The 13,058-nt window shown below is 34.4% G+C and overlaps 1 protein-coding gene and 1 pseudogene across 1 annotated transcript; one reads left to right on the top strand and one right to left on the bottom strand.

Annotated features, from left to right (window-relative positions):
* The first annotated feature begins 1,285 nt into the window (after nt 1–1,285).
* On the top strand, nt 1,286–2,444 carry LOC111631736. Its single transcript, XM_023376041.1, has 2 exons — nt 1,286–1,860; nt 1,945–2,444. The coding sequence occupies exons 1-2, from the start codon at nt 1,630–1,632 to the stop codon at nt 2,047–2,049; spliced, it is 336 nt and encodes a 111-aa protein (XP_023231809.1). The 5' UTR covers nt 1,286–1,629; the 3' UTR covers nt 2,050–2,444.
* Nucleotides 2,445–7,864: 5,420 nt separating this feature from the next.
* Nucleotides 7,865–10,493, bottom strand: LOC111631735 (annotated as a pseudogene).
* Between the last annotated feature and the right edge of the window lie 2,565 nt (nt 10,494–13,058).

Here is a 13,058-nt window from a genome sequence, read left to right as displayed (position 1 = left end):
ATAACATCTTACAGTCTTCTTCACCATCTCCCCACTGAAGAGGCCGCACAGAAACTTTGCCATCTCGTGGGGCTCATGCTACATCCCAACCTAACCGGTTTCTTCCGCCATGTTCTAAGTGCGGAGGTAAGCCTTTCCTCGATTCCTGCATTTACACAAGTGCTATCTGCAGCTATCTGGGTTAATGTTACCAATGGTTCGAAAATGGCATCACTTCAGTTAGATTCGTTTCATTTCCATTACATTAGCTACATTTTTATCTGTCTGGACCACAAACCGTCAGAACTACGCCCATTTTGAAACCATGGAAAACAGTAACCACTATCCTGTTTTGATATTTGACCCGTGAGTAAATAATAGTAGTAGTAATGGTAAGCATTAACTGCCAATATTCCAATTTACTAGTTTTTCGATATTTTTTTCGTAATTTTTAGGCACTATGCAGAAGGAACCAACTCCATCTGACAGGATCGGATTCGTCTACCACTGTAAAAAAGTACAGCAGAAAAAGATGAGGAGGCGCACCGGCGGCACCGTCTTTAGGGCCATGTGCAATGGTTCCCTGTCGAAAAAGTTCCCTGTGCACTGGCCATGTGCACTGGTCGAAAAAGATGTTGTGGGTGCAAACCCAAAACACCTTTTTCGAAAGGACACAGCTTTCAGCTCAAGAGGTATGACATTTGAAGTCGCTCGCGAAACGTGATCGCATAATCGGCAGTTTCTTTTTCTCTGGGTAACGTTACGCTATGCATTTCTGTAATTTGATCGTATGGCTTGAAATGATATGTGTTTTGTTGGTTTTTCTATTTTACAGATGCTGATGCTTGTCTATTTGTGGGTCAAGCAGGAGCCGGTCACCGTCGCCGCAGAGGAATGCGGCATGGCCCCCAAAACAGCAGTAGATTGGTACAATTACTGCCGTGAAGTTGTGGAAGTTTTCGTCTCTCACCAGCAAAATATCCAGCTCGGGGGTGAAGACATGCACGTTGAGGTGACCATCGACCCTCGTTTCTGACTTTGCCGAAATGTCTGTCTCTATATTCGTATGTTTTACTTTCAGATCGACGAGACCTTCACTCAGAGGTGAAAATACAACCGCAGCCATGAAATTAAAGGCACCCAAATCACCATCTTTGGTGCCTATTGTCAGGAAACAAAAGAGGTGATGTACTGGCATGTAAGTAGTAGCCAAGCATTATTATTTCCTTTTATTTTTTAGTTTATGTGGAAGATTTGTTATAATTTCTCATATTCTTTCAGGTGGACAACAAGAGCCGATGTGTTCTCTGGAACCACATGCTCAGATACATCGCCCACAGTTCCATCATTGTTTCCGACAGCGCAACCCAATATCACGGTTGTACGACGATGGGCTTCTCTGAACATAAGATCGTCAATCACAGCCAGCGGGGCCCCAGGAGGTAAAGAAGATAAAACTGTGCAATGTGTTATGCGAAAGAAATGAACAGGCGTTATTGAAAAGTGACATTTTTCTTTTATTTCCCGAGCAGATTTGTCAACACCGATAATCCCAAGGCCCACACTCAGAACATCAAGTGCAGAAATTGCCAGCTGAAGAAGTCCATCAAGTCGCTCCGCACTGACAGGAGCCTGCAGAGCTACAACTGTATGTACATGTACAGGACGTGGGTCCTGTCCCAGTTGCCAACAACATCAGCAAAATTCCAACAGTTTCTCGGGGACAATGCGGCCATCTACTCGGGCCCCGGTCGTCAGGGTCTCCAACTCCGGATGATCGGTGTGCCCACAAATCAACATCTGCCGCCGGATGAGCCCTATTTCGATGTTCCCGTGCACAAGGGCAACGTAGAAAAACAACAAGGGGATGACAACTGCCCAGTGAGTAGTGCAGCTTGTGTATAGTGCGCATGACCAAAGGATACCTATTTGCGGATGTGAAACCTGGATTATGTAATTTTTCAGACAACATCAGGTGCCAACAACACCTTTGTCATCGACCCCCAGGACCTAGCCAAAACGAGGACCAGAAGCCTCACCCCGTCCTCACCTACGCAACATCAGAAATAGGCTAGGCGTCGCCAAGAAGCGAAAGGTTGTGGCGGGAGACGCAGGAGGAAACGTTGTTAAAGGTGAATGTACAATCTGGTTTCAAAACAATTTTCTATTAGCCTAAGTAGTGACAGTAACCTCCGAAGAGGTAGGTCAGGTGTTTTGGACAAGCCGCGAAAGGGGCACATAGTACTAGCCGACCGCGATCGAAACAAAGTGTGTTGGTAAATGACTTAGGGCCCGCGCTCATCTTTGACTTAGGGCCCTAGGCCCCTAAGTCAAAGATGAGCGTGGGATCGTGCGAAAAGGACCTAACTCTGCAATAATTAGACTGTAATAACATTAGAATAGGTCGATAGGCTTAGCAATGCTTAGTACGATACAATAATTAGACTGTAGTAATAGAATAGGTCGATAGGCTTAGCAATGCTTAGTACGATAGCCGACCGGACGAGCAAAACCCACTGTGTCGGCGAATGAGAAGTCCTAGACCCTCCCGAAATCAAGGAGGAGCGCGGGGTCATGCGAAAAAGACCTAACTGCAATAATTAGACTGCAGTAACGTTAGAATAGGTCGATAGGCTTAGTAGAAAAAGCGACGAGACTCGTCGATCCCAATCACCGGAAATGATGTAGGCGATTCTTTACAGTGCTATATCTCGTAAAAAGTCACGCGCGTGGGTATGGTTTCTTTGACTCTTTCGTTCGCACTAAGGGCTCTTCAATTAGGAGGGGTCGCCAATCCGCTCATTTGCAGAATAAATTGTGACTAACATGCAGTCATATGACCCATAGAACAATTTTCGGAAGACTATATCTCACTAAGGGTCGCGGGTAGCAAGTGGTTCATTAGACATTTATTGTTCGTACTGGGGAGGGCTACCCTTTGGGGGGTGGCGACCCCCTCATTCAGAGGGTAAATCTTACCAGAAGTTGCCAACTAAATATTCAGCGACATAATAACATTGGGTAATATTGTGTCATTGTTCTCGTTCGCTAGTGAAATGGCTGTCATATGCTGTAGAGTAAATAAGGAAAAATATGGAAATTATCAATTTTATTGAAAAACTGTTGAGTTCCTATATTAAAAGAAAATTAATAATATGGATACGCCATAATGGCCACTGAAATGGCCTCGTAGGTTTTTATGAAAAAAGAAACAAGAATTTATAAACATTTTGTGAATGCAACTTTGCTCCACCATATCATTTTAATTCACAAGTGTGTGAGTTACAAAATATTAACTGTTAAAACTATTCATATTTAATATTTGTATCTTTAATATTTTGTATTAAAAAATACAAATTTTTCTTCCATGTTATAATTTCTGTTCTTTTTTTTATAAATTATTATAGTTGTAGTGAAACAAGAGATACTTCAAATATAATTATTTCTTATTGATAAACTACATTGTTATCAGTCATAAATAATGAAATGGTCTATTCGAGAATGAGGCCTGCGTCTTTAATATTAAATTAAACTTATCGACTGACACATTTAAATAACGACCTTCAATAAAACACAATCTTCTAACGACATCATTTCGCATTTCTTTTTTTTTTTTCAGACAATTTCGAACAAAGAAATAAACTTCCTTTGCTGCTAAACTAATTCATTAACGCCTGCCCCTAATTTCAAAGGTAAAAGAAGTGCCCGAGGTGGGTTTGAACGAGTTTAGACCATAAGTGGCAATTTAATGGTTTTATTGAATGGCGCGTCATTGAGGAAGAGCATTAATGCTTAACCGCAAGAACGACTTTCGAAATTGATTCCCATACTTTCTTAAATTGATAATATTTCATACATTGTTATAAATATTTTTTGTATATTTCGATGTTTTAACCTAATGTTCGAACCATTTTAAATCACTTTGTCTTTGCCAACCGTTAGGTCTTAGAATTGACATATTTTCGGAAGATCCATAAAATATATCAAGAATTCACTTCATAGTTGAAAAACTGCACTCGTACGTAAAAATCAATATTAAATCATATAATTCTTTGATCTGAGCAACACCTTATTATTAACACGTAATTAACTGTTTTGTCACTTCGAAAAACTGGGACCACAGTTCTACGAACTTTGATAGTTATGCTTTCGTAACATTGTAACGTTCTATATTCAGGGGAGAATGAGCTGAATGAAGGGAGACAACGTCTCTGTGTGACACATTGCCTCCTCTCATTCAGCTTTTCTTCGTGTTACATCGAATTGTATATTTCTGTGCGTCGTTAGATTCGTTTATTTGTTTCATTTTTTGACAACTTCATATTTACAAATTCTCTTAGTCCAGAGTTAGCGAACCTTTTAGTTCACGAACAGTATAGTAAGCATACTGTATGTTTAAAAATGTTTATGCATGCCAAAGTTTTAGATTAACAATATTCAAAGGAATGAAATGAATATTGTTATTCTAATCTTCTAGTGCTTTAATTATACCGTAATAAACGTAACAAAGCCAATTGAAAAAGGATAATCAAATGATAAACCGAAATCACGTGATAATTTACATGCCAGATGATTTCTCCCGATGTGACACAGGTTCTTCACGTGTTCTATTCGTACGGATAAGTTTTTTTTTTACGTTAATTGAATTTGAACCTATAAACAACACCTAAGACAATAATATATAATTGTGAAACCACCGGAAGGGAGGGGTAGGTCTCCCGATCCGGCAACAGGTTGTTAAACCCTTTCACTGTCAGGATNGTGTTCTATTCGTACGGATAAGTTTTTTTTTTACGTTAATTGAATTTGAACCTATAAACAACACCTAAGACAATAATATATAATTGTGAAACCACCGGAAGGGAGGGGTAGGTCTCCCGATCCGGCAACAGGTTGTTAAACCCTTTCACTGTCAGGATGAGTAGTTGAAGGATTCTTTTTCCCGTTGTAACAAGTCGAGTGGTGGAGGGAGGAGCGCGTCGGTGAGACGACAGGCGATATACGAGAAAACGAGGAGGCCAGATATAACATAAGAAAAATTAACAATTTATTAAACCAAGTAATACAACGTATAGTTTGCGTCCCTAAAACGCGGGGAGACCGAGAGAGAGCTTACAATAATTGGTTCCATACCTCTTGATCTGTTATCCACGCTACTCTTTGAATTAGGAAAATTTCTCTTCTAGGAAAGTTCACTGATGTAGGAAAGGTCACTGTTTAACTATTTGAATCCTGGATTTAGGGAAGTTCACTAGACAAAAAGGACACTATTTGAAATTGGTCTTCTTCCGGCACCTGCTCCGGTACGACTCCCCCGAGAAGGGGAAGGAAGGGGTTTTTATAAGTTCGGCGTGGGAGAATGGTCACGTGATTGATTGTTGTGAGGTAAAAGGTATGTAGATGGGTCATGCTAACTATCAACTTTGGCGTTGGAATGTGGGATTAGTTTCAAATTGAACGGATGTTTATGTCGAATGTAACGAAAAGTTTTTTTTTCCGTTAGGTTTCACTTTAGGTTAAAGAAAAATTTAATTAGATTTTAAGCAAATACAGGATAATAAATCAATAAATAGTCGATAAAAATTCCGAATCTCACATAATAAATATTTGAAGTCGTAACTTCTCTACTGCTAACAAAAAATTTTGTATTAAATATGTTGCATAGAGGAAAAAAATATTAATTTAAAAGCTTGTTTAATAATTTTTAATGATAAATTCTTTTCAAACAAAGTTATATCACATTATCAGTTATAAAAAATAAGTTATTATTTTTGTAGAAGACAGAAATGTTTAAATACTTTAATCAAGGTGTTCATATGTTATAATAAACTATGAGATAAACATAAAAGAGAAACAATTAATAAAAAGTTTTGAAATTTAAATACTTCATATTAAACATTCAATAATAATAATAAACTACTTTCAGCTAAATAATAATAGTAAATATACTTAATTAATAGAACTTTTAAATTGTGTTGAAACTTCAACACAATTTAATAAGATGCCAGGTATCTATATTTTAAACATGTTAAACATTATAGACTTAATAAGACAGTAGAAACAGTTAAAATTATTAAAAAAAAAAAAAAATTTTCACAACATCTCAATTAGAATATCATATTACTAAGCCTTATTGCCATATTTTACTCAATATGATATATTATAAGTAGGGTTTGGGTCCTGGGACGTCTCGTGTCTCGAAGTCCCGAGACTTTTTCTAAATTTAATTGTCTCGGGTCCCGGGACTTTTTGGTAAAGACTCGAGATACGCTTATCGAAATTGTATTGTAATAATTTTATTTTCAAAAGGTTAGCCAAGCGACTCTTCCTTTCTTCTCCCTCCTGTTTACAAATAAACAACGCAGGTGGGGATAATTTACAAGGCTGTGTGACTTTTAACCTTACTATGTTAAGAGAGAATCTTTACAAATGCGTTTGCCGCCATATTGTTATTTTGTGACGTTTATTTATGAGATCGTGATATTTGTGACTGTCTTTGTCAGCACTGTCTGCTCAGTCAGTCAGTCGTCAATTTCACTTTGAGGTGAAGTGCTGTGCACAGTTGTGTTACGACACTCTTGTGGAAACGACACCCATCTCATGTAAGTTAAAACAAACACTAGATTTTGTTTACTTCAGTTAGACGTTTACCTTGGATGAGATTTGTTATTTTATAAAAAAAAGTAATTGATATGATAGTGATACTCAGTAAACAAAGATATAGCATTAATTTTGGATTATTATTATTGTTTCAGATCGTCAACAAATTTAAATAGATACCAACCTATTCATTTAATATGCAACATATATCAAAAGTGTGGAAACATTATAAAAAAATAAACAAATCAACCGCACAGTGCTCATTATGTCCAAAACAAATTTCATGTAAAGGGTCGAATACTACAGGCCTTGACAGGCACCTGCAAAGAGTTCACAATATTTTTGTAAATCAGCTGGAAAAATCAAAATCAGTTATACAGACTGGGACATCTTGCGAACCAGAATTTAAAAAAATTAAAACTGAAAAGCAGTCTACAATAATAGGATATGTTGCAAAAAAGTCTTTGCCTGAAATAATTTCTCGCTTGGCGGCAGAGGATGGACTTAAAATAAGGGCAATCACAAAGAGTAAATTCATTCGTGAGAGTATTATCCAGAGAGGTTATAAAATGCCTAAGAACAAAACTGATGTCATGAAAATCATATTGAGTTATTATGAAGAAAGAAAAGAAGAAATGATTCAGACTTTAAAAGATTCTGTCACTTCTGGTACACGTTTCAGTCTTTCAGTTAATGAATGGACCAGCGTTCAAAACCGGAGATACTTTAATTTGTGTCTGCATGGTGTGAACGGAGAAGTTTTCAATTTAGGATTAGTGTATATACCCGGAAAGTGTGGTGCCGAAGAGACCAGACAAATAGTTGAAGATACATTGAAAAAATTTCACTTGGATTTTGAAAAACATATTGTGGCCACCACCAGCGATGGTCCGAACGTAATGAAGAAGTTTGGAAGGGATAGCCCCAGCGAGATGATCTTATGCTTGAACCACGCAATACATCTAGGAGTTGTACACACATTTTATAAAAAAAGTCAGGCTACTGCCACATCCGCAGCTTCTACCTCCGAAGATTCTGATGACAGTGAGGATGAAATCATGGGGAACAAAAACACTTCTGATGAAGAAGAGGAATGCAATGCCAGCTACGAAACAAACTGCTCATTACAACCAATTGATGAAATTAAAAAAGTGCTTGATGAAACTCGATTCCTAGTGAAATTGTTTAGAAAAAGTCCACTGAAAAACAGTCAATTACAGAAATATGTTAAATCAGAATTTGGAAAGAAACTCAGTTTACTACTAAATGTCAAAATGAGGTGGAATTCTATAATTGTAATGGCAGAAAAGTTTTTGAAGCTCAAAAATTGCGTATAGAAAGCGTTGATTGATTTAAACATGTTAGACAAATGGAATGAAGACAATCTTCTTATTTTGCAGTCAATCGTTACTTTATTGCAGCCAATCAAGATAGCTGTAGAAGCCTTAAGCAGACAAAACGCTTCGTTACTCACAGCCGAAGCAATAATTGACGTTTTACTGCAAAAAATTCAATTAACAATGACAAATGTTAATCTGGCGGTATGGTTCTTTGAAACATTGAAAGCCCGTCTAGAAAAAAGAAGGTCACAATGGGTTATATGCACTGGCCACCACAGCTCAGTCACAAAATACTGATTTTTTTTCTTCGAATTTGAATAAAACTGCACTTATTGCTTTTGCGGAAGATCTGTATTACAGACTTTTTGAAAATATCCCTCGTATCCAAATGCCAGATTTGGAAATAATGGACATCGAATCCAGTACCAGTAGCTCTACAGTACACAACAAATCCCATGAGTCGTTTCAAAGTCAAATGGAACAGGCAATCAAAAAAATCGAAGAAAATGTACCCAAAATTTTTGCAAAAAGATCAAGAGCAGCATTAAAAAAAGGAGTTCCAGTTATTTGAAGCAACCAGAAAACGTACTGAAAGTTTGGGACTACTTTATAAAGCTTTAAACACAATAAGACCGACATCCGTTGAAAACGAGACAGTGTTCTCCTTGTCCGGAGGCATTATTAAAAAAATCAGAAACAGATTGTCAGACAAAGCTGTAAATGCTCTGATGTTTTTAAAAGCCTATTTTATTAAATCAGAAAAGATATCTAATTGCTAGTTCATTATATTATTTATTATGACTAATGAATGGAGACTAGGTGATGATTATTAAGTTGATTAAGAATTATACATACGAATTGTTTAGACCTTAATTAATGTTATAAATGTTATGATTTGATTTTATGTTCAATACATGTTGATTTTTACTAAAATTGCTTTTTTATTGATACATCTTGCCAAAAATAAACTCGATTCTAATTTTATTCTGAGAAGTCTCGAAGTCCCAGGACATCCAGGAATTTTGATCGTGGGTTGTCTCGTGTCCCGGGACTTTGAGAATGTCGAGACTTCCCAAACACTAATTATAAGGCCTTAAACTTCACATATAAATTATTATAAAGTAACATTTATAGACAAGTTAAAAACTTTTGATAGTTTTAATAATAAAGATTATTCATTATTATTAATAGTTTTTTTAAAAAATGGCAATTTATATTTTTTTAGTTTATATTATTAAAGTAAAATGAATTACTAAATTTGTAATTCGTATAACAACAACACAGGCTAAAATTCAGGCATTTTCTGCTATTCCATTAACTCGTTTCAAAAATTTGCATAAAATTTCGGTTAAAATAAATCTGTCAATATTCTTACCAAGCATATATACGATGGACCAATCTCCTACAGACAATCGCTTAATTAACAATTCCAAATAAGTTTCCCGTACAAGCCTGTAACGTATGGATAAGATATACAATCCTATCTTTCCACTTATTATTAAAATAATACAGTATAAGACAGATATGGCATTCAATAAAATTAAAATGATAAACCAGAACCATAAAAATATAGAAAGCTTTTCGTTAATTACATTTAAAGATAACATACACAAATTATCAATTTATATTATATTACCGGACAATCCATAATAGTAAAAAGAAAAAAACATTTGCTCATCCTCGGAAACATTTCTAGCATTGGATTTATTGCAGAATTATCATCGTTCATGTTATATTTAATTACTTCTATTCCGTAATTTAAAAATTTGCCATTTAAAAATACATTAACCAAATACATTTGAGAAATGGCATTAATTAGACACAGTAATTCACAAGCAAAGTAACGAAGAGCGTAACAATCGTGACATCCCATACTTTCGTGTAGAAACTTAACTACGACAGCAATATTTTCCCGCTTCTGAGTTTCTTCGTACATCATGTTGTCACTCTTCAGACTGAAAGCTTGAATTAAGCCACCTTTGCAGTGTTTCCACATCCGTCTTGGCACGTAGAAGAGGACAGACTGAAAAAACAGGAAGAAGCAAACCCATTGATAATACGTATGCTGATAGAAATGCTCTTTGTTTTCATATTTTGAATTGATTCCGGGAAAAACACTTTCTTCTTTGCTCAAATTTGGTTTTTTTACTGTAAATGTGCCATGAATCCAACAGTAAGTATCCATCACGTGTTTATCGATGTTTTTTCTTTCCATTCAGCATGGGTTTGCCGACATATTGCGTTGCTGATAGAATGTCACAAAAAACGAGTAATATAACCACAGTGTAAATATAATGGGAACGAAATACCATGCTATCTATTTCTATTCTGTTTAACCTCACTAACTTCTTTACTTCATCAAATTTTAAAAGCTCCAACATTTTTCAAATTGAATATTTTACTGAAATGTCTTGGCCCGAAACTAAACCAACACCCTCTGATGTCTTAATTAGTCAAATTGAATATTTTATTTTAAAATAAGTTTAAATAAAAGAATTATTAAAATTTTTTTATTTAAACATTTAAATTTTTATCATATAAAAAAATTTTAATTTTTTATGATTTAAATTTTATTTTATGTAATTAATTATTATAAATTTTAAATTATTTTAATTAAAACATTGTTAAGGTATTCCAGTAGTTTTTTTTTTATTAAACTGTCTTTCCGTTCTATACTTAAAACCAAGTTAATATTTGACAACAATGATTTATTTTTCAGTATTAACTTTAAATTTACAAACACATGTTTTATATAAGTAATCTCTCTAATCTTGTATTATTTAATAACGGTATTGAATATATTACAGCAGATTCTCGTTAATTCAAATTCAGAGCTAGAGTAACTATCTGCAAAAGGTCTAATGCTTTATAAGCGTGTTAAAAATTTTAACTGTTACAAAACAAATTCATTGTTTATAAACTGAACAGAATTCCTATCCAAAATGGATTTAAATAAAATATCAAAAAATTAATCGTCATCTTAGTAATTCTGGAACTCAGGTGAAAATTGGAATCGAATGACAAAACATTTTGGTTTATTATTTAATTATATTCTCCNAAATCTGAGTTGTGAGTTGTTTAAATTTCCATTTGTTTTGTTGAAAAATGTCATTTTATTGGCAAAATTCAGAAATGTCAGTGAAATTGTTAAAAGAACTCAGATGCTATCTTCATAAATATATAGTAATATTTGAAGTATTCTATTATAATTATTATTATTGTTATTATTAGCAAGGAAAATAATAAAAGAAACTTATAGTAAGGATAAAGAACAATGTTAGGAAATAAATTTCAAATTACAAACAACTTTAAATTTCATTTGTTTTACACTTTTTACTTTTTACATAATTTGTAATAAATAAATATACAGTAGAATGTTGATTATCCAAATGCCAATCAACCAAAATGTCGATTAACCAAAAGCATTCCAGTCAGACTGTGTTGTGCTGAATCGAATGTTTTTGATACTACATTAACTTCTAAAGTATAATTTGTTTTGTTTTTATTTGTTATTTTTCAATATATTTATTTTGTTTGTACAAAATAAAGAAATAATTTTTAACAATACAATAGTCACAATTATTATTATAAAAATTTTCATTAGTCTTTAAGATCGACGAAAATTCAATGCAAAGCGACATGCAATGGAGAAAAATTTAAACATAGGATATATTAATATACTATTATTGGGATATACCAGGGGTCGGCAGTTTGTCAAGTGAGAAGAGCCAAATTGTCATGAAAACAGGATAACAAAAGTACCAGAGAGCCGCATATTAATTTAAATGTGCGAAATACGACACACGACAGGGGCGCCTCTAGTGGACATTTTTCGCATAACGTTACACGGATGGACGGACACGCATTCAATGCGTTATACATATAGATATGCTTCAAATGCTACCACTCTTATGCGACACATATTGATCAACGCGAGTGTGGTCGTGTGCGGACGGCGTATGATTCTATCTCATAAAGGCATAAGTTATAAGGCTGCGGTGAAATGAGGTGAGGTGAAATTGGAGTTTATGTCCGAAGAGCTGCAAACGTCTATGCAAAGAGCCGCATGCAGCTCGTGAGCCGCTAATTCCGACCCCTGCATTAGGGGTATCATTCACTGAGAATTTGTTCCTTGTGGCCTGACAGTCAATTCTTACTTTTACTGTGATGCTTTGAGGAACCTTAGACAAAATGTGAGACAAAAAATACCGATCTGTGGCTCAACTGCAATTTGCTGTTACATCACAACAATGCGCCTTCTCACATCTCTTTGAAGACAACACAGTTTTTGGCAAAAAACAGGATGGTGGTTGTTCCAATCCTCCTACTTACCCGATTTAGCCCTCTCTGACTTTGTCTTGTTCCTGAAAATGAAATTGAAGTTGAAAGGACATNTTAATATTGGAAATGAAAATAATAAAAGAAACAAACAATATTTAAAGTTAAAATAAATGAAAAATTAATTGCATAATTTACAAGTATTTTATTCTATAATAATGAACATTATCAGGTTACACACAAGTTGGAATGTTGAAACAGATTTGAACATAAGAATAGTTTTTAAAAAAACTTGAATTTCAAGAGAATAATAATTTTTTAAATACTTGTTAATGTAATCAAATTAATAATATAAACAAAATATATTAAATCACATACATTGATATATAAATTTACTTTTTAAGTCAATTTATGCACCAGCAAAACCTATCCAAAAGTTGATATTGACTTATATAAAGGGTATAAAATGTGAAATTTTTACCTAAGTCAACATTAATATTTTTATCTAAAAGTTTTGTTTACATCTATACCTGCTGTAAAAGTTGATCCCCAAACATATGGTAGGCTACAGGTAGGCTAAAGCTGAAATGCAGACTCATTAATAGTCTGTAGTGAAAGAGTATAATAAGGCAATATTATTTTCTTAGAGTCACTAACTGTAATATCTTCCAATATGTAATACCTATAATATATAACTCGCGTAAGCAATAATATTTATATATGACACCAAGCAACTGTAAAAAATCTTCAGTAAATTATTTTAGTAAGAACTTACATACATTAGATGTACATTTGAGCCAAAATCAACACCTTCAATAAAATATTAATAGATACACAACATACGTAAATCCATGATAATGC

This window comes from Centruroides sculpturatus, unplaced genomic scaffold, assembly GCF_000671375.1.
Source record: "Centruroides sculpturatus isolate CEXI.00-Female unplaced genomic scaffold, Cexi_2.0 scaffold756, whole genome shotgun sequence".
Classification (NCBI taxonomy): domain Eukaryota; kingdom Metazoa; phylum Arthropoda; class Arachnida; order Scorpiones; family Buthidae; genus Centruroides; species Centruroides sculpturatus.
This window is presented reverse-complemented; position numbering and strand designations above follow the sequence as displayed.